Here is a 22965-nt window from a genome sequence, read left to right on the forward strand (position 1 = left end):
CTCTAAACGTATACGTACCACAGGGCCTAGACGGAAGGGAGCCCACGGCCCGCCACAGTGGCAAACTCTATATAATTTTCGAGTTTGACAGGAGCCTGTACAATTCTGGTTGTAATAGATTCTAAGACCCTAACTACTGCTGGCAAGTCCTTTCACCGCTCAAGGTTGATTCAGACTCTGACACTTTATGCAGTCTCTATATCTAGCGATAGCATCGATCTTCAAACTTTTTTTCTACAAAAACGTATTTGCATGGTGCCTTCAACCTGATCAAAGATGACGAGTTGGTTTGCGCGCGACCCCATGCAACTCTGCTTTAACAACGAGATTGCAAATCGCTCCCCTAGACGATTTTTTATTTGTAACGGTGACTGTACGCTCCGGAATCCAGCTTTCCTGTAATTCAACTCAACCTTTGAACTTGATTGCGTATATAGCTATGCAATCAAGTTTACGGGAGCGCTGGCACGAGACGACGGAGTGTACTTTAATGCCACGCAGTCGGGACATAAAGCATAATCATGCTTAAACGACTGTGTTAGCAAAGCTACTCGTGCGAATGCAACAGATGTTTTCTTTCACTGCGATAGCAACTTTGCTTACCGCGCAAAGGCAGTATATGCTTTTAGACACTGAGGCGGTTATTGTACTTTAGCTACAGGTATTTATCTTCTTACTCTCCTTCGTGACGTTGTCTTCTTTGTCTGAAGGCTGCTCTAATTAGACACACACACACACACACACACACACACACACACACACACACACACACACACACACACACACACACACACACACACACACACACACACACACACACACAACTCACACAGACACCACACACATACACACACCGCACTGTTCTCGTACTTTGCGATACTCTTTACGTGAGTCAACTGAACTGCTCAATTCATATTCTATCATGCACAATCGTTTGTTGCATGGAATTGTTAGACTGCACGAAACCGTCTCCAACAGAAAGCACGCGTCGTGCAGCAGCATGCTAACCGTCATTCATTTCCTTCTTTCTCTTTCCTCTCTTTCTTCTGTTCCTTCTTTAGTTCCATGGCGTATTTCTTGAACACAGCAGCATTATAGTCCATCCTATTCACAATCCCAGTAATGTTTTTTTTCGTGGCTTTTCTGTATCCTTCATGATCTAAGTACTCCGTAGGTACGCAATCCCATTTTTCGTTCTTGATCAATTCAACCGTTTTATCGCCTTTACGAATGTCTCCTCTGTAGAATCCGTTTACTATAGCTGCTTGAACTTCGATAGGAAAGGAATTGAATAGCTTTTGACCAATCACTTGATTCCGTACCCAAACAGTATTTGCATTGATGTCGTGAGCAAAGAGTTTGTCGATTTCGTTCTTTGTCAAATCCTCTTTTCCATCTTTAACAGAGTCAAAGTCGCGTTCAGGAAGGACTTCTTTGAAATCTTTCTTTGCAGTATTACGGGCGAAGTTGAAACCGCGACCAATAGTGGGATCGGTCCGATCTTTTGTCAAGTAGTAGACTTTTGTACTGTAGCCTTCGAATCGAGCAATAATGTCTGCAGCCTCCTTTTCGGTATCTAAAATAGATTATTATAATACATTATTTAATAAACTATTTATAAGTTTTATTAATAACTAAATGGATAAATAGAAATTAGTAATTTTATTACTAATTACAAAATTTATTTATAATTACAAATAAATTTGTATACAAAAAAATTTTGATTAATTTTTATAGAATAGATTATTATAAATAGATTATTTTAGACACAAAGATACCTATTATAAGAATGCAGCAGTTCGCATTTTAGCAAACATCTCTCACGTAAACCAAACAATTCTTACAGAATTGCTAAATAGTCTATACTTATTAGGCTCGAGTGTCCAGCCGGTCATCTCCCCCCGCGGCGGAGAAAGACCGGCTGGAGACATTCCCCACTCAAACAAACCGCCGACTCTCTTTCCTTCAATCAGAGTGCCGTTCAATGTTTGTGCATCCTCGATAGGGATGCACGTCGCTATTGGCTCTTTGCTAATGTAATTTCGCTCTGACGCAAGTACCTGTATACTCGACACGTGCCATCCAAACATGTCGACTCTTTCCAGCTCTTCTCGTTGTCTGTCTCTCGTTCTAAGATGTCTAGACTCAAAGTTTACCACAGAGGCCAACCAAAGGTCGACCGCAATGTACGCAAATCATAGCTCTGCTCGTCGCCCTGCGTTGAGTGCAAATATCACGCTTTGTAGATGGTCTACTCGTTCAATACATGCAACGTACGACACCGTGAGGGACTAGAAGTTGTTTTGCATGCGCTGCCTATTCCTCCAAGTACGAAAAGGAAGACAGAGAGAAGACGACATGCAGGTGTAGCTCACATGCAAACGAAATGTGATATCAGACGGTAAAAGCAATTGACTACTCAGTTACAAAGCATTAGTAGAGAGCCAATAGTGATGGGCATTGCTATCAGCAGTTATCGTAAATACACGTGCGTACTAACCAAACGTGTAAAATCCTGATTGGAGGATAGAGAGGCAGCGGTTTCCTTTAAGTGGCGAATGTCTCCAGCCGGTCTTTCTCCGCCGCGGGGGAGTGACCGGCTGGACACTCGAGCCTAATACTTATTGACTTGAGTGGCAAATTTGCACGCATTCAAACGTATAGTGCTGTCATTTATACAAGCAGTACTACAAGTGTCTATAACTTGCAGATTTAGATACCAATTTATTTAAAATTTAGTACCACTACTTACCAGAAAACTCGTCGTTAACACTGCTGGTAATAGGTTCATCTGGTCCATCCGGCAACATAGTGGAAGGATCAATCTCTTCTGTTGTTGTGTACAAATGTTATGCCAATTAGAATATAAATGACAACAACAGAATCCAACGCTTATCTTTGTAAAGTTAGGGGCAGGGGTGGTGGAAGTTTCTTTGGATTGAAGCCTCAGAGGGCGAAAATTTTGTATCAGACTGCCGCCATTTTGAATCTAACCAAATGGTTGGTTTTGTCATTGACTAATCTGTGACGGAAGTAGCCAGAGCAGCATTGACACAAATGATCACGGCAATGTGTATCAAGTGAGTCAACTTCAATTTATTAACATCATCCAATATTGTTTTACTTGCAAGCAACAATTTTCCAAACTATTTTCTTCGATCATTTTTACTATTAGAGGGGCGATGCTCCCCCAAACCCGATATTGGAGGGCGTTTGTCTCTCTTCACACCCCTGGTTTCGCCGCCCATCATTGGTGATCAATTGACCAGATAGACTACAGCATGCTGGTTGAAATGGCAAAAGCAAAAATGACCCAGAGAACTGTCTGGGACTGCAAATGTTTGTTAATTCTGTAGCGGAAAGATTTAAGCCCACTGACCCAGATCTCTAGAAATGGGGGAGGTAAACTTCACCATGCTACGGGACATGCTCACTCTCATGGACAAGCCAGTTCTTAGGGTGATGTACATTTCTATTGACTTCTAATTGACTGATATGGTAGAATCGGTGACAGATCCAGACTGGAGAGAATGGTGGGGTATATACAGCTTTGGTACTCACGTATTTACAGTCCACAATTTTTATGACCACGCTTAAAATGATGGGGCTGTAGCCCGGTCTAGCGCATGCCACGCTACGCCTCTGTGTGGAGAGAACCAATTTGGAGGAGACTAGATGCGGTATCAGGAAAGAGAGTGTTCTCGTGGATGCGCTAATAGTTTCTCCTTCAAACGTGTCAACTACGTATTAGCATTTGCTACGTTTTGTTGTATGTTCTACTAAAATTAATAGACATTTCAGTTGCGTAGTTGATGTTATTGCAGAGCTCACGGGGTCAATTGATCTGTTTTCTTGTGTGTGTGTGTGTGTGTGTGTGTGTGTGTGTGTGTGTGTGTGTGTGTGTGTGTGTGTGTGTGTGTGTGTGTGTGTGTGTGTGTGTGTGTGTGTGTATTATGTGTGTGTGCGTGCATGCGTGCGTGCGTGCGTGCGTGCGTGCGTGCGTGCGTGCGTGCGTGCGTGCGTGCGTGCGTGTGTCAGTCAGTCAGTCTGTCTGTCTGTCTGTCTGTCTGTCTGTCTGTCTGTCTGTGCGTGTGTGTGTGCGTGTGTGTGCGCGTCTGTCTGTCTGTCTGTCTGTCTGTCTGTCTGTCTGTGTGTTTGTGTGTGTGCGTGTGTGCGCGCGTTTGTCTGTCTGTCTGTCTGTCTGTCTGTCTGTCTGTCCGGTTGTCTGTCTGTCCGGTTGTCTGTCTGTCTGTCTGTCCGGTTGTCTGTCTGTCTGTCTGTTTGTGTGCGCGCGTGCATGCGTCAGTGTAGTCACAGGTGCTTTACACATGTACAAGGCCGTTGGCTAAGTGTGTCAATTACCAAACTGATATCACTCTACAAACAAGGTCACCAATGCCTATAACAACGTTGAACGTTGCCAAAATGCAATACTAAAGATAATTCGAGTCTAGACCGCATGTATACGTCAAAGACGAGATAAACAACATTCATGCAGAGTGGGTTCTAGTGAGAAGAAATGAGTGCTAAACATATTGGCACTCTCACCAATTCGCACAATACAAGTTGTATGCATGTTAATCGTGTAGACTCGACTCTCTTGGCTTAATTAATTAAGCTTTCTTTTAGAATCGCGTGGAAGGCCCGTAGAAACTGAAGTAAGGTCTATCTAGACGGTCGAGGATACACGTTGTGTCCACCTCAGAAGTTCCATTGCATCTATAGAGTGCACTCATGTTGCTATACATGCAGATGTCCATCTGGTATACTAGAGTGATGTGTAAATCATCTAGGCAGTGTCAAGCTACAAAACCTTTTGCTATTCGTCGTCAAAAACCGTGTGACATTTAGTGGTCCACAGAAGTACCACAGAAACCTAATAAACGAAGAAGTGAATTGCTTGCAAGACAAATGTGTGGGCTCTAGCACATACAACGTTCATGTCAACGTGTGCCGTGCAGGTACTAGCTGACAAGGAGATAATTGGCCATTGTTTTAGATTGTGGTTAAACTTCCATGCATACAACAATTGGGAAGGCATTCCGAACGAAAGAAACTCCTGAAGAACATCTAGTGCAAGGAATCCGCGCTCACTTACTTTACCAACCTGGTGGGTCGGTCGTTTCCATACTGTCAGAAGACTGATCCTGATCGCAGTCACTCTCTCCTCTGACCACACGTGGCTCAGCAAGGAGCATCATTGATAAAACGATGAGAGTCAACATACTGGCTGGCAGAGACGGCCGCAACGTAAAGTGTAAAGTAGCTTGTCTGTGGCGCATGACACCTGCTGGTGGGTGGAGTCTGTCTACCTTCGCGTGCAACACCCCACGTTCTTGTCCAATGTCGTATAGTATATCATAGGAAAACAGTGCCATTCGCATTTGAAAATTATCCAAAACTTACACTCGTATGCAAATTTTAATTAAACTTAATAATATAATTTATTTTAAACATTTTTATATAAATTAAATTAAATTTTGTATAAATTATTAAAATTATTGTAGAAATTGCACCTTAATTCATTAATAGTTGCATTTAAAGGCATTTTACATTTGAAGCGCATCAAACCGCATTCAATACGCATTGGCCTATTTTGCACTAGCAAAATGCAATCCGATTCTTGTTCGTGTAACGTGCGTTATAACCTGCAGTCATTGTTGCAGCCAGTTTCAGTTTTCTACCAATGGTTAATTGAAGTATGTCTATGTATACGCAATAAGCACAAGATAGAGAGGAGAAGTAGATCTACTGCTGCCTTGCCAATTCTGGTATTACCAAACTAGAGAACTGGACGGGGTAGGCGTGGTTAACCTCGGTTTTTCAGATTTGTGTATGTACATAGCGCCGAAATTAATTGGCGCTACACAGGTCTGGAAAAACCAGGCCAAAGGCCATTGCGTGGCATGGGCCTCCATCATTTATAGGCGTGGTCATGAAATTAAAATTTTAGATTATAGATACGTGTGAGGACCAAAGCTGTATATGGTATATACACCACCCTTTTCCAGTCTTGATCTGGTACTGCCGTATCAGTAAACAGTGGGCGTGTGTTTATACAAAAGTGGGCGTAGGCGTAGCATCGTGAAGCGTAGCAACCCCCATTTCTAGAGGTCACGCTACGCCCCTGGTGTAAACGTCAAGGCTCACACTAATTAATACGCTTAGGAGTGTACACTGTAGGTACACTGTACATTGTACAGTGGACGTTCATCACGTGACCGAAATGCCTTCGCTAGGCGTTGCCTTAAACAGTCACGTGGTATTACGAATGGCGCTGGTACGAGTTGAAGCCATCGATTCGCGTAACGGTGGGTTGACGGAGTTTACAGCGAACGTCAACGAAGACAACAAACTGAAGTTTGACCTGCTCTGTGCAATCTTGTCTCGATTTCCCGAAGAAGTTTGTGAAATGGGGAACCTGCAGGTATTGGGACTTAATATAGACAACATACACTCTTTACCCAAAAGTATTGCCAAACTGAGGGAACTAGAAGAGATAACTTTGACTACAAGTGAGTATGAGTACTTGGAGAATGGTTGCTCGTTCATACCGTCATCTGGCGCAGGTCTGCATGAGGTTCCTACTGTTGTTTGTGATCTTCCATGTCTTAAGGTTTTTTCTGTGTGGGGTAACTCTGCATTCCCATTGCTGTTTGATGAGCTAATGTCATGTCAACTGCCCAGTACTCTTGTGGAAGTGGAAATGGTGAAATGTGGTTTGACACAAGTGACTTTGTCTGTGATCTGCAACAATGTGAAACTGCGCAAATTGAATTTATCAGACAACGATCTGCAGTCTTTCGAATGCTGTAACACAGGAACGATACGAAAGTCAACAGCCTTGAATGATTTAGAAGAGCTGGATTTGTCATACAACAGAAATCTCCACACAATTGCACTAGATTGTCTCCCCAAGTTGAAAGTCTTGGATTTGGGTTATTGTAACATCCATCAGCTACCATCACAAATGAGTAACCTCCACAATTTAGAGAAGTTGTACATGGCAGGAAGCAAACTAGGAGTATTTCCCAAATTCTCCTGTTTGCAGTGGAAGCATTTACAACATTTGTACTTATGCGACTGTGGTCTAGAAGAGATACAGTGGAAGTTTGTACCTAACATTTCTAATCACCTGCTTCTTTCTTTGAACGAGAGATTATTGTGTCTCCCTAATGATGTGTGGAATGAATTGGATGTGGAGAAGTTGGATCTATTGGGTTGTGGTATATCAAGTGTCCCCAATACAGGTAAATAGTAGTATCATTTGTGAGTGTCATAACTAGACAGACACAACATGCATTACATTTTCGTTCTTTTTGCAACTGACAAACACATTGCTTATCTCTATCAGTCATATCCAGTCTGTTTTTGCTGAACAGTATGATGTACTATACTTGTATTCAATGTGTGTAAGCTTTAGTAGGTTGTCAATGTGTCTTGTCTTTCTTGCAACGTATGCACGGTGTCCTTAGCAATAGGCTTGGTGTCATTGTACAATGTCAAGTGATGTGGCAAGCATGTGTGTATGAAGATGATCGGTAATGAAATATGTTATTTATTTCTTGTTATTTGTCTCTAGTAAGGAGACAGTTGTTGTTCATGTTAGATTTTATTTAGTGTCTTGCACTCTTGTAGTGAAACGTGATTATCGAGAAATTAAGTTGGTTAGCGGACAGTAGATTGGCTAGTAGTTTTGCTTGATGTTAACTAATTTTATTATTGACTAAGATTTTGTCAGTTGTTTAACATAATTTACCTAATCTTGATCTATTTTCACACACACACACACACACACACACACACACACACACACACACACACACACACACACACACACACACATTATTATTACTTTTATTTGTAGAAGTCAACATTCAGGAAGTTTCCTTGTCACTAACTCCAGTCACTCATCTTCCCAAAAAATTTGTCTTTAGTCCTAAACTGGAGAAATTATGGGTGGATGGATGTCCACTAGTGTCTCCACCCATTGAAGTGTGTCAACTAGGCATCGATTTTATGAGACTATATTTGCATGAGCTGGAAAGCCTGGGTGGAGTACGACGTGGCAGACTAAAGATACTAGTGATGGGAATCACAATGGCAGGAAAAACAAGCCTCGTTAAAGCACTAGAGAGTGGTAACCCATTTCTGGCAGAACCCGATGAGAGAACTATAGGATTGGAAGAAAAAGTTATGAAATTGGATGATAGAATAGAATGCAAAATGCTGGACTGCGGTGGTCATAAAGCGTACATGCTAACCAACCAGCTGGTGGTCAGCGATAATTCGTTGGCATTGATTGTCGTTGACGGCAGCCGGTATCAATTCACTGCACAATGTTTTCGTTCCAATATTGGAGATTTTCTGCAAATTTTGTATGAGAGAAACAGCAGAGCTCACGTTGCTGTTGTGGTCAGTAAAGTCGATCTGATGTTTGACATGTCAAGAAAAGAGATGACTACAAAGTGGAATGAACATCTACGCACTTGTCTAGATCAATTCCTAGAGATCAGACGAGATCAAATCAAGCGAATGGAGGCAACCATTGCAGCCAGTGATTCTTGTGGAATCAAATACATACCGGAACGTCTTCAGTTTTTTGAATCCCAGCGAATAACTGTTGAAGAAAGAATAATAGTGACTAGTGCAGCCACACATGAGGGAGTTGTCGGTCTAAAGTATCGTTTAAGAGAATTGTGTTTAGATGAAAGTCTACTGCCTTCACTGCACACAGAGTTGCCGTCGTCATGGGTGATCGTAGAGGACAAGTTGGTTATACCACAACCTCACACATCTGTCCCCATTACAGATGTCTCTTATGCAATGCAAGTGTGTGCAGAGCACGGACTGACAGAAGAATGGTGTCGTAAGTTACTGATCTACCTGAATCAGGTTGGAAGCATTCTTTATTATTCGTATCACAAGACTTTATCACAAGTTTTATTTCCTTTTCTGCCATTTGTGGTCAATGTGCTGAAGGCTGTTTTCAGACATGATCATCATCTTCTGGAATATGACAGTCGTTTCATTAAGGCAGACATAGATCCCAACCAATTCAAGGATTTGAAGCGTGATCTTGTTGGTAACGGCATTGCGAGGGTGTCTATGCTGCTAGCGTTGTGGAGTGAGTTTCACCTTACTGCAGATCGTCATGTGGACGTGTTTATTAAGCTATTTCTTGCTCTTGACTTCGCTTATCTCATTGGCTCATCAGATGTGGTAGTTCAGGAACTGTCCGACACTCTTGGTAGACACGCAATTACGTCAACTGTGTCCATGTCTACCGACACCATCAGCACGATATCAGATTCATATAATCAAATGAGAGGAGAAAGTCAGCAAGCAGATGAGACAGACAGTTGCAAAGAACTAATTTGCAAGCTAAAACAACATAATGTTGGCATGTTGTTGCCATGGTTACTCAATAACGAGAAACCGGATGATGTGAGTCAACTTTGGTGTGCAGATGTAGCAGATGGAGTGCTGCAAGTTGTGGTCGAATACTCATTTGCACATAATTGTCCGTTGGGTCTATTTGAACGATTTTCTGCTCGTTGTCATCATCATCATCCAAATTATATTCGTCATTGGAGCAGTGGACTGCTAATGTGTTATAGTGCGGTGACTTTACTTTTCAATTGCAGCAACAATACTGCACGTGGCTTTCTATGTCTCAGTGGAAGAGTAGTCAAGTCACGTCACAGTGTTGGCAGATTGTGGCATGTCCTTCTGCGTTGCGTTTCAGATGTGGAGGATCTACTTCAGTCTTTTCCTGGGGCTCTTTTTGGTCGATCCATCTGCAGTGAGAGTTCTACTAGAAGCGAAAGTTCTCTTGTCAATCAATCTAACAATATTATTCCAAATGTGAAGTGGGGACCATTTGCTGTAGAAACTATAGCTGGAAGTTACAGTAGAGAGATGTTAGAACACGTGGAAGAAATAAAAGAAGGTAAACAGCTAATACAAATACTGTCTCTTAGTAAAACATAGCATGTGTTTTATTTGTGTTTTTGTATTTATTTAGTGAGTCCAAGCGTACAGAAAGGTATTCCTCTGTCTCAAGTTGTTTCACCAGCAAGTGGCACTTTAGTGAGTCGTAGGAAGCTTGAAAATATAGCAGCAGATATAGGAAAGTGGTGGCCTAAACTAACAAGTATTATTGGTACTGATCATTCTACAGTGTTGGAGATGCGTGAAACTGATTCGGACTCCAGGTTTTCTCAAGCAGCAGCAACTCGTATACTAAGTGAGTGGCAAAAATCAAGAAACAATGAATTAAAGGTATGTGAATTGTATGATGCTCTACTTGTTGCTGACATTCCATCTGAGCCACAACGGCATTTGAGTGATGTGATGTCACCGGATGCAGCATCTGGATTAGAAAAACCTAAAGAGACAGCTGCACGTGGTGAGACAAGTGCAGCTGACTCTGAGATGGTCACTCCACTCATCATAGAGAAAGTAGCCGAAGTTGGTTTAGAACGTTGGCATGAAATTGCTGTATACCTTGGAGTTTCTCATGAAGTGATTACTGAATGTGACCATGCAACCTCTCTACACCTGAAAGACAAGCTGCGTAGAGTTCTGTTTGCTTGGAGAAATGAAAACAGACATTCTACCGTTGAGAAGTTGTTGTCTGCTTGTGATAAAGCTAAAGTGGGAGGAATAGTGAGCAGGGCATTGGAAAGTGATACCCAACACTGACTGTATTTTATTTATTATATTTATTATAGTCTTGTTATCAATTAACGAGTTGTCATATAATAAACTTGAAGTTGTGAACAAGTTTGGATGATATTGTAGCGCGCGCTAGATATGCTAGTCTCGCGTAGCCAGACCCTCCCTCTGCGTCATAATTGCCAAAGTCCCGAGCTAGGTATGTTAAGGACAGCACAATGGGTGGATATTCAGATGATCAACCTGGTAAACTGTCTCTCGATCTACCATCTTGCTCAGGTAGGAAATGTTGGGGTCTCTAGGAGTTGCAGCTATGTAATTTGTATTTGTTGTACTGGCACGTACTGCTTGTTGTGTACACAGAGTCTAGGTGTATACTGTAATCTACTGCCTTATAGTGTTGCTAAGTTATTTATAATACGTGTAGTTCTACTTACTCTGGACCGCCAACTACAAACCACACCTACTACATTTATTATTATTTTAAATTTTTGTATCATCACAATAATATTATTACGTTTATTGTTTCTGCAATTTATTGGTAGGCATACACAGCTTTGAGGCGTTCAAACACAGCAGATAAGGCAGGATTACCACCCAGCTAAATTTCAGTGGGGATTTAGATGGGTCATTGGGACACTGTACCCGCTTCAGGAGCTCACTCAATAACTGTATAATTTCTGTCCACAATCGCAGCATAGCCTTTGCAGGGATACTCTATGATATAAGAGGCGTCGCGTCGTAGCTTCCGTAAAGGCGGGTTCACAATATCTGCCGGAGAGCAGTTCGTTTCCATGCTGAGACTAGTCATTCCTGGGAATGACAACGTCAAAATATATATATGTATATATATACATTTGACTTAAATTAGCTTTCTAATAAACACAACCATGCAATAATATTTAAATAAATGTATGTATAGAAAAAGAGCAATTAAATATTATAATCCAATCAGAGCCATTAATTAATTTATTTATGGCATTAAATTTAAGATGTTCTACAACGTATTGGGTTTTGGTTTAACTGGTGATTTCATGTGAAACACTAAAGAACGTTTAATGCAACCAATACATATAATTTATAAGTTATAATAAAAAGTGAAGTATTAGGTTTGTCAGAACCCCAGTTTTCAAAGAATAGCAGTTTTCTATAACTTGGCCTATAACAGCATTTTTGTATGATGACCGAGCTCTCCTGTCAGACAGTCGTAACAACTACACTCTAGTCCTGGCAATAACGCCATAGTAAGGCTGTAATCTCTTACAGTAAACAATAATTATTTGTAGGTCGGTCTTTCGACAAGTCTACCTTAAATTAAATTAATTTATGGTACTCCGACGATCGAACGACAATTTCTGTTTGCCGAGTTACTCACACACCGTGCACGTTGTTTGCTATGCTCCTTAATTCATCTAAGCGTTCTGAACAGCTCAACAAACAACACATAATTTGTCTTAAACAATTACAACCAAATTGAAAGTGCAAAAGAGTCTCAAGAAATTACCCACAGGATTTAAACTGTGCTGACTGTTCAAGCGCTACTTTTTCCTTCTTATTTCTTTTGGTTTTTCTTTTTCTTTAGTTCCTCGGCGTATTTCCTGAATTCATCTGCATTAAAATTCATTCTTTTCTTAACTCCGGGACGGCCCCTTTCGTCTGCCTCTTGATATTCTTTGTGGTTTAGGTATTCGCTAGCTACATCGTCCCATCTTTCGTTGTTGATTAGAGCAATAGTTTTGGGGCCAATATCTGCTCTAAAGAATGCGTTTACCAATGCGGTTTGAACGTAGACAGGAAATGTGTCAAATTGTTGAATTTTGCCTCTTGCCCGATCAGTGTGCTTTTTAATGTCGAAAAAATAGAGTGCGAGTATTTCTTCTTCCGTTAGCTCTTCCCTTCCATTTTTTACAGCATCAAAATCACGGTCAGTTAGTACGGTTTCAAAATCCTTTCTTGCACCGGGACGGCCAAGGTTGAAACCAATTCCGATGGTAGGATTTTCACGATCGTCTCCCACAAAGTAGGCTTTCTTACGATTGCCCTCGAAGTCAGGAATAACTTTTGCTTGAGCTATTTTATTGTATATATCTATAACTAAAATACAAGAGAATGAACATGTTAGGCTAGACATAATTATGCAAAATGGTTAACAAAACCGTTTTCTTATATAATAAAGTTTGTTTGCACTTCATCTAGCATTGCATCGTCTGTCCGAGTGTAGTAGCGCATTTTGACCGCTTTTGAGTATAATGAAAGTTTGTTTTACCAAATAGGCGGATTTAGTCATCTGTGGAGATGGGGATTGTACGTACGCAAAATTAATTCGACTTTATACATGCGTGAATTAGTTTTCAAACTCGTTCAACTATGAGCCTCAACAAACGGGACTTTGTCAACGTCACGTGGCTAAGCGAGTTATGTACAAAATATCTGGCGTAATTCAGCGATTTCTTATTTGCGACTATGTGTGGGAATGTGTGGATGGTAACCAGGTCGACTATAGCAGGCACGCTTAGGAATGTGCCACGCCCTAAATGGTTTAATCACCGACCAATATTTCCGATTAGTTTGTCGTACGTAGTCTAGCCGCAATTGATATGCCACTGTCGTACATGGGATAGACTTATCGGTGGGATGAACCGCCAATGCTATCCGCGAAAGGTTTTGAAAATGTTTTTTACCAAAACATAGTAATTCATGCTTGTGATTGCCAGAAAATCTTGGACATACAGTATTTCCCCGAATAATTTTCCCCACCTGATTAATTCCCTCTCCCGAATAATTCCATACCTGACACCAGTGTCCTGCTTGCTATCTAGCTGACACTTTTAGTCCCACGCGTATGTTAATTTCAACTCTAATCGCGCCAAAACCAACGTGCATGCTCCACGTACAAGTACGCTATGTAATATAGATTGTCAGAAGTGTAGTCATCGCGCATGCACCACTGACACGTGATTAGCTAAGTGAGTTAGGCTACACACTTCTAGCTAGACACCTAGATGACTTATTTCTCTGTTTGGTAGATAGTAGTCGAGAACATCTTTGGTCGCGAGACAGGAAATGCCGAAGTCGAGCGATCGACGCATATGTCCGCGGCTGCCAGCAGCGTACCGTCAAAGTCAGTCGCTAGGGTATAGCTACAGCCAGGAAACTACATGATCGGAGTTACCCCGGATTATCTTACTGTACGGCTTCACCACCGTTGACGCGGTGTTGCCACTAGCTATAGGCAGCCAGTGACATTAGATAGACGAGACGGCCGGGTTGGGGCGCTATTGGAGTCGCTCCGAATCCTGGTGTCCTAGAATGTACTTACGTGAAAACGAGGTGAAGTCGCAAGTTTCTGTGCTCTCTGAGGATCCCCAGCATCCATTGAACAAACTAAGCATCATTGCAAAAACCATAAAAGCCAACATACTAGAAGATCGGATTGAGATGAGTGCACGAAGAGCTGCTGGTTTGATGCGCATGACACGTGGTTGTGGGTGGCGTGCAAACTATATATAGCTCTGACTATATCAGTCTAAAGTTCGCGATATGTCCCGGATAATCTGACCGTCTGTAGGGCGTATCGCTAGCTTGTATGACGACATCGAATCATCGGCTCACAGTCTAGTAAGTCTTAGAGCTCAGCACATCTTACAACGCATCGTTGACAACTGATCTATTCTCTGTTTTTTTGCGTGCCTTCCAATCTTAGAGAGATCTAGATACGCCTGCAAGAAGACGAGCAAAACGGCCAATTATGACGTTCGTCGGCCGGTAGCTTCGACTATTTGTATTTCGCCCAACCTAGAGAGCGGAGCGAATCCAACCTACTTGGTTCTTAGATGTGCCTGCACTATTGCTTTCTTCATAACTTCTTGTCAAGGTGGAATCTTCTCTTGTTTGGAGGTGCAAGACCAGGTCAAAGTGACGATGATTATGGCGGTTTCCGGTCGTTTTGACTCGCGGTGTAATCGTACAAGGTGAGTGTTATTGGCATTTGTTGTAAAGCATGTGGAAGACTGTCGTTCGCACGTGCACTTCGATGAGGAATCGGTTGCGTTGGAGCTTGCTGGATATGAGTTTTCTTCGGCTAATGTTACGTAGTTTGTTGTCAGCGGTCAAAGTAAGCGACATTCTTTTGTTCTCTACATTTTGCCCAACTGATTTTCCTCCCTTTATGTGCATGAACGCAGAGTAGAAGAGTTGCTTCATTCGCGCATGTGCTTTCCTGAGCCGTCAGGTCTCGCTGGCACCATGCAAACTACCGCCGTATCAACGCTATCAGCTGAACTCACGACAGATGGGACTCAGATTTGGGCGTGACTTGTTGTGTCGGGGCGGTGCTACTTCGCGCCATTTAGATATCTGCAGTTACTTTCACAAATTAGCGAGCAATCGTTCCCTCAAGCCGGCGAGTATCCCACGGCATCTGTTCAGTGTTGTTGCATCAAGAATCAGACTGGGTCCGGCTTTTGACATTGGTAAGCTTCAGGTCTTCTTTCTACGTGTAGCTTACTGGTAACATTTGCTTGCTTCACAGTGTCTCTGCATTCTGGCAGTCCTTTGTAGGCAGTGAGGTAGAAAGCCTTGTATCTATTCGTGGTTGTCGAGCCCTCGTCTTTGATTTGTATTCTCCTTAGTTAATTAACCGCGTACATACAGCCATTGACCTTGAGTGTGCGGTTGATGTTCCATCATGAGTGGGCAAAGTGGGAGCGGATTTACGCCTCCTGCAAAAAAAGGTAGAAAGTCAGCCGTAGGAGACACGCACGTATGTGGTTCATGCGAGGTGTGGGTGCAGCTAGAGAACGTCACGGTAGGACTGAAATGCGACACCCTGGCAATGAGCGTAATGCATCCTCTTTTTCTTCCTACTTGTCTCGTGGAAGCAGTAGAGCATTCGATTTGCGACCAGACAGTTGCCTCTGTAAAGCCTGCTTTGCTGATTGATTGTGCTGTGTGTCACCAACAGAGTAGTGAAACTTGTACTTGCGGAGAAGTGAAGAATTGGTCTGGCGTTTCAGATGTTCCACAGTGCCCTCAACTGGTTTGGAAGAGGTTTTTCGGCTTAGAGCAGGACATGCACTTAGACAGTCCCATTTGTGAAGAACACTTCCAAATGATGAAAACTTATCTAGGATGTCAGCAGCGCAAAATATGTGATTGAGGTGATTGGGATAAAAATTGGAAGATGTTGGGAGAACGAGCAGAAGTAGTGTCACTTCTTTTTACTCAGTTTGAAGGATTTCCACAGCTATCTAGCAGAGACTGTGTATGTGGAAACTGTGCTGCCTTATGCCTGTCTGATCGTCAAATAGATATTGCCGGGGACCTTCTTTCAAATTTTGATAATGGCAAAACTATGGCCAAAGTCACCTTGTCAGCTCTCCATACCCTTGAAATCGATGGTTATTTAATGTACAAAGATATCATATCCTCCTTTGAAGATGCCATGAGAGAGGCCAATACCTGCTTAGATAGTCACTCTTTGAAAAAGAAAGTCTTGTGCTTTCGAAGATACTTTGAAAAACACCTGGACAGCATAGATAAGTATTGAATTCGTGTTGGTGCTAGAAAACATGGCTACATGGTATATGACGAAACATTTTTCATCCGAAGGGTGCTGCAGCTATGTACAGAAAGATCATTGAGACTAGGTCAACGTCATTTACAGCCCAGAACTTTTGTAATTTGATTAAGGAACAGTGCAGCATGCTACCTGTTTCAGGAAGGTTCGATTATCGCTTGCTGTTTCCAGATGAAGGCAAATCTCTTTGTCATTCTTTAAACCAGTTTATTCATCCTGAGTTAAAACGATTTTTGGAAAGTTGTGCCGGAATTTCAAACACCACTGAGGTTAAAAAGCAATTGAAGTTGCATATGGTCATTGCATTACTTTGCAACTTGCTAGATAGAAGGTCTTGTTTTCTTCAAACTCTGCTAGAATTGTTTGCATTTGCTAATGGCCTTAGAGACAGAGGTTTTCAGATTTTGGGTATGTTTGGGATTCTGCCATCCATCCAGCACATCAGAAATCATGGCAAGCATTGGGCTGTTGAACGAAAGTTGATTAATGAGTTAGATGTGATGCAGTTTTGGAGAGAGACTGTTGACAACTTGGAATTCAAGATGACTTTTGCAAAGAAGATTTTTAGTGGTGGATACCAAAAGCGAATGCTGCATCTCCTGACAGGCCAAGTTTCACATCATTCCCCACCTGCAGAACCCTGTCCAACTGCTTGCCCATTAGCTAGCTGTGAGGTATCTCGACAGCCTGAAAGCTTGCAAGAATTAGATTTCTTAGACTTGACCAAGTCTGAACGAGCACATTATTGTAAGTTTGCATCAACCATGCTTTCTGTCATTGGTTCCGCAGATCGTTTGTTTTGCAAACCATCAGAGTGCTCCCAGTCACTTCTCCAGGTCTTATGGACTAGGTTAGAGTCATTCACACCAGTTGAGTCTGATGTGATCAAATATGCAACAGTTAGAGAGGCATACTCAGGTAGACCAGAAGATGTTGCATCATACCTTATTGAACTGAAGAAAGATCTTTGCATAGGTCAAGAAGGCTTTCCATGTTATGTTGTCGTTGGGGGGACCAGCAGCTCTATGCTATCATGAAGAATCTAAAACGTAAAGATTTTGACACTTTTGAATGGCTTTTTCCTGCACCTGGTGATTGGCATTTTATCAAAACGGTGTCAGAAGTTCTGAAAAGTGTGTTATGGGATGGAGAGTTTCACGATATAGCAGCAAATTGTGGCATGAAGAAGGAGGTCTCAAAGTGGAAGGATATACATCGAATTCTCATAGCATTACTAGAAGCCCTAATGAGAGCAATTTTAAAACATTGTTACGATACGGGCCTTTTTGACATTTCTGAAGATCTCCAGGACTGGGGAAAATTTGAGATCTGTGTGAAGGAATTGTGCAAAGGAAAAAATGAAGTTAGCCAGTTCTGGTGTAATTTACTTCACTTCCTAATGGTCTACTTTGCCTACTATATGGCAATTAGATCAGGGAACTGGGTCCTTCGCAATGCCTGCATAAAGCAGTTCTGTGGCCTGCTCTTTACATATGCCCGTGATAAATATGAGGTCTTGGCTGTGCAAACACTCAGTGATGTACTGACATATCCTACTGCCATCATCCAGCAATTCGAGCAAGGACACTGGACAGCGTCAAAATTAGGTGTACCATTTCATAATCAAGCGCTAGATAAATTGCATGAGACTGAAATCAATTGTGGCATAAAGCAAGTTGTGTCTAGACCTTCCCACTTTCAGGTAGTTGAACTTAGCATTTTCCTAGCCTATCTGGAAAATGTGGTGTCTAGTTTTTGCTCTGATGTTGGCAAAACTCAGAAGTCAAAAATAGTGCACGACACTCACTTACCATCTATTGTGACAAATTTGGTTGAAGAATCACTTGATTTGAAATGTCTTGATGCTGTTGAGTTGCATAATGTGTTTGCCCATTGTCCCAAGTCACTTGACAAGCCAACTAGGAGTGACCTGCTAGACATAAGAAATGCTGGTAGGAGACGGTTGGTTTCTTATGTAAGGCAATATGCTTTATGTCCTCCTACAGAAGTTCCAGAAAAACGCAGTAGACAAAAACTCCGGACGTTTACCACCCGTACATTGATTTCAAGAGAAAAAGCTAAGTGCAAAAAGCTACTCGTTTGCTGGAAAATGCATATGCACATGTAATTTGTAGTGGAGTTGCCCTTGCCCAGACCTGTCCATTACCACTCTCAATAGCAACGGGCAAGGGTGAAATTCGCCAACGACCCAAAAGTTCAATCAGACTAGCGTTTGTCAGGGATCCTGTTTTGGCACCAATCTTTGCTACTACATGCTCTCTTTTGACAGCCAATCAAACTGCATTTGACTTTGTTATTGACTTCCTTCGGGTTCTTCATCAGCCCCCTCCATCTCAAGGGGTATCTCTGCTAAAATTTTGTCAATACATGTGGCGTCAAATTGTTGTGAAAATGGGATTTTGCGAGGGGCTGGTAGGGTTACTATTGTCATCGACAAACCAGAATTTCTGCCTCCCCTAGGCAATTACTTCAATCAGTGAGACAAAAGAAAGTTGGTGTCGAAAGCAAGTCATCTTATCAGTTTCCATCACCGCCTGAGAAATGCCTCTTGGCAAAGAGTATGCCTGTGCCTTGGCAACACCAGATTTCAAAGCAGGCCTGATAGAGTTTGCTGCTGAGACATTCATGCAGTTAGCTACGGAAGAGCTTCATGTTGGACAGTCTGTTTTGATTGACTCTCTGTCTTTTGAGCAACCATTGTTGCTGTCACCTGGGGATAGGTGTGAGACATTACCCAAAAACCAGAAAGGGGAAGGGGATCAAGGTGTATGGTATCACACTTGTAAGAGCCCCTTTTCTGCAGTAATAGTGTTTGCTCATGATACGGTCATCTGGATGGGTGGACTGGCATTAGATGAGCTGGGATATTTTTCTGACAAGTTGGTATATGTTGAGCTGAGACCAAATTCAGAATTTGTTACCATAAGTGGAATATCAAGTGTTATGAAATCTCACCCTAATTTGTAAAGTCTGTCACACCCTGCTGCATATCTTCTCGCGGTGTACACTGTGATACTGACTATGTCAGCTCATTTTTTGGAATGTCACATCATGCTGCTGTAAAACAGTTTTTGAACAATATTTCTTTTATTTGTTCTGACCAAGAGTTGGTCCTATTTGAAATGAGGGAAGATGGCTATTTCGAATTCTGTTCCTTGTCATTGCCTGCGTGTATTAAGTTTATAATGTGTTTGTACTATGACAAGCACAAGTCTGTCTTTTCCAGTCAGTCTACATACAGCTTAGCTCTGGCTCTCAAAGATGCTCCTATCCCTCATGAGCTTGCACTAGTTTTGCAGTGGTTAGGATATGCTGTATCAGAGAACATGACCGTATCAACAGTCCGGCAGTGGATTGATTTATTGAGATGATAGTAGTGGAGGTCAGAATCATGAAGCCAAATAATCCCATCCTTGCCTGCATTGCACCAGCATGTACTGCGTGCAGAGTATGCCATCCGGTTGGTATATGAGAGTCGAGAGGAGACCTCATCCTTCCTTTCGTATACTGGCTCTGGCTGGTTGATAGATGAAGGTGGCTCTATTTCTGTTTTGTGGGATACCAGGCATGATCAGAGTATTTTGTATTTTAATAAATGTTTCCTACAGATGCACCTGTCAGACAGGTTGCAGTGGCAGCAGAGGAGGATGCAGAAGTTGTTTTCAGCAATGTAGGACTTGTACCACTAGATGCAGATGCAGAGGCAACTGTAGAAATCCTCACAACAGATATGGCGTGTTCCCTCAATGCAAAGAAACTGTAGAGAGGATGACTTGCAGTTAGGCTGGTCTGATGTTGCTGTCATTTCATTCGATTCAGTACGCACACCCTCTGACATCGATGCTTGTGCATCACTACCACTTCAGGTTCATGCCCATGCTGATGATACAGATAGCAACAGCTCAGACACTGATTTAGATTTGGAATGGGATGATGGACTGTCAGAAACTGCAGTAAGCCTACGTGGGCAAACCCTTCGTCTGCCCAAACATTTTCCCTCCTATGGGGACACGGGCCAGAGAGAACTTCAGGCAGACATTTCTGATGTCAGTGACGATGAAGAGGACTGAGGACTATGAAGGTATTGGTGAAACTGCTTTGCTGTTGTGTGTTATAAATTCTCTGGATAATATATAATGTACTCGATATACATGGCACTTTGGTTGTTTCAATTATGTATTACTACCCATGTAGTAGTTTACCTAATTGTAAATAACTTTACAAGTCTAATGTGTAGTAAGATGGAAATTATAGTTCAAAACGTCTGAAAAGGTAATTTGGCTCATCCCTATTGGCAGTGTCTTCAGATCTCTCTGTGTGTATGTAGGTGGAGTCACACTGGTCAAGAAGTGCAGTGCCTCTTTCTGTTCTCATTAGGTGCTCCCTGGTACGTAGCCTAATTGCTAAGTCGACGTCTGTGTCAGACCAATATCTCTAGACTCACTTGGCCATCTGCATGCCGTAATTGCAACGGCGTATTGTACTAGTTTGTTGCAATAGCAGTTTTGCGTATACTGTATTAAAAATATTCTAGCACAGTAAATGACAGTCTACTATGCCTTACCGTGGACATCCATATTTGTACTGTACATGTGTGATTGGTATCTCTGCAAGCAGTTGGTACGTCGTATTTGCACTTACGCGTTGCGATACATCTGTAAGGACATCTCGCGTATATGTCCCCTTCTTGAGTTTGCAGGGTAGTCACAACAACCGGGGCTCTGGGGTCCCATTTGCCGGTCAGATAGTGAGGGCTTCTGTTCGACTGCAGCTACAATGTAGGGCAAAGCTCTGCCGTAATAGGAATACGTGTGCGTGGTTGAATCTCTACCTCGTCTTGCTATCCGGGTCTACTGAATGTGTATACGGGACCTGTTCGAACATAAATTGTATGGTTGTTTGGTAGACTGATATAGTCCAGAGCTGCTCTGGTCTAGTCCACCCTCGCGTGCAAGACCACTCTTAATTAACTTTATTTATCAATTTTGGCAATATCGTAGGGAATGAAACAGCGACATTTGCATTTGCAAAAAGTGCACCCTACAATATATTTCAATTTCAATAATAAAATAGTAAAATAGTTATTTGGTCTACTACTCTCTGACAGAACGCTAATTATAATTCTTCTATAATAACTAAACTGAGATACTTTGTGTCTAGGTATTACGTATATAGAGTACGCCCAATCTATAGCATGTTTATCTTACAACAACACAACGATTACACAAGATTAGCTTAGGTTCTCGAGTAAAACCACACTACTATTTGTTGTCTTAGTTATTTTTCTTGTTCTTCGATAAGACTTCGTCTGCATGATAGCCTATATATAGTAGCGTTTACGAGTATAGCTACATGCTCTACAACATCTCTTCAAGCCTGGCATCTCCTATACATAGACAGTACATCGGTAGTCCTCTACTTTGGGGTTACTTTCATGCTTCTACAGTCGACTCTCGCGCTTAATTTATTAAGCACGCACGTACACATATCACACACACACACACACACACACACACACACACACACACACACACACACACACACACACACACACACACACACACACACACACACACACACACACATCTTTATGCAAATTACACTACAGCATGATTATTTACTGTGATCAAGACCGTAGAGACCCTTAGAGATTGCATGACCAATAGATTCGGTCTCGCTGAAACGTTGCTACTTTACAAGGGAGCTTACTGCTACTACTCTAAAAAACTTGCTACACGTCTACACGTACAGTGGACACTCCTATAGTCTGATCTCCTATATCCGCACTTGCTAGAGGTAACAATTGCATGTACGTATATAGAGTTAGCTGAGCATTGCTGCGCCTTTGACTCGCCTGGTTGCCGACTGGTTTCCCACAACTTCAGCATTTTATATATTCACATTTTACGACCTACATCAATGGAGTCATCAATGTGGCACACGTACCAACCAGAGGCGTCGCTCAATAGAGGCCTAGGTGGGCCATGCCCCCCCCCCAATATTAGTAGGCGTAGCCGTCTAGACAATTGACAATGTCTAGTGATATGTTACTGCGTAGTAGCTAACTCCGCATTCTACTGAAATGGAACTGTTACAAAATGAGTTAAGGAACTTGACAGCAGATCTAGAAGCCAACGTCGAGGACTTAGTGTTGCAATTTGCTGATATTACTGACCAGCGTATGCCTTTAGTGTAACCCAATTAAATACATTATCATGAATATGACAACTCATCCCTCTGTATCTACCAATGTTGCTTCTCTGTGTATTGTGATACACACGCGCGCGCGCACGCACGCACGCACACACACACACACACACACACACACACACACACACACACGAGGCCAGTTTAGTTGAATGATTAGCACTCTCGAACGCGGGGCACGATAAGAAGCCTTGCTCTTCCAGCGTGGCGATAATCCTAGCGCTGCCCCCCCCCCCCAATTTTGGACATCCAGCGACGCCTCTGTACCAACAACTAGGCAAACTACAGCATCAATTGAGAGCAACAAAACTGGATTAAAATGATTTGCATCACTCATATTGCCCGATAAAGCAGGTTTCGAAGCAAGAATTGGAAACCTGTATCTGTAGTATATGCAGATGACATTGTACAGTTATCTCCCATTATGGATAGATTGCAATGATTGACGTGAATTCATCATTTCCAAATAATGACAACCT

General features: G+C 42.2%; 3 protein-coding genes and 1 long non-coding RNA gene across 4 annotated transcripts; 2 read left to right on the forward strand and 2 right to left on the reverse strand.

The window, feature by feature from the left end:
* Window positions 1–870: 870 nt before the first annotated feature.
* On the reverse strand, window positions 871–5292 carry LOC134176119 (uncharacterized). The gene is made up of 3 exons (XM_062642798.1): window positions 5108–5292; window positions 2753–2830; window positions 871–1576 (listed from the first exon to the last, which is right to left on the reverse strand). The coding sequence occupies exons 1-3, from the start codon at window positions 5280–5282 to the stop codon at window positions 1011–1013; spliced, it is 819 nt and encodes a 272-aa protein (XP_062498782.1). The 5' UTR covers window positions 5283–5292; the 3' UTR covers window positions 871–1010.
* A 979-nt stretch (window positions 5293–6271) lies between these two features.
* On the forward strand, window positions 6272–10780 carry LOC134176283 (uncharacterized). The gene is made up of 3 exons (XM_062642959.1): window positions 6272–7250; window positions 7868–9952; window positions 10028–10780. Exons 1-3 carry the CDS (start codon window positions 6272–6274, stop codon window positions 10705–10707), a joined length of 3744 nt encoding a protein of 1247 aa, XP_062498943.1. The 3' UTR covers window positions 10708–10780.
* Window positions 10781–12085: 1305 nt separating this feature from the next.
* Window positions 12086–14163, reverse strand: LOC134176619 (uncharacterized). Its single transcript, XM_062643286.1, has 2 exons — window positions 14000–14163; window positions 12086–12774 (listed from the first exon to the last, which is right to left on the reverse strand). The coding sequence occupies exons 1-2, from the start codon at window positions 14151–14153 to the stop codon at window positions 12233–12235; spliced, it is 696 nt and encodes a 231-aa protein (XP_062499270.1). The 5' UTR covers window positions 14154–14163; the 3' UTR covers window positions 12086–12232.
* Window positions 14164–14234: 71 nt separating this feature from the next.
* On the forward strand, window positions 14235–20855 carry LOC134198590 (uncharacterized). Its single transcript, XR_009972866.1, has 3 exons — window positions 14235–14298; window positions 14384–14651; window positions 19888–20855. It is a non-coding gene; the product is annotated as an uncharacterized LOC134198590 (long non-coding RNA).
* Window positions 20856–22965: the final 2110 nt, after the last annotated feature.

Source organism: Corticium candelabrum, chromosome 2 (genome assembly GCF_963422355.1).
Source record: "Corticium candelabrum chromosome 2, ooCorCand1.1, whole genome shotgun sequence".
NCBI lineage: Eukaryota > Metazoa > Porifera > Homoscleromorpha > Homosclerophorida > Plakinidae > Corticium > Corticium candelabrum.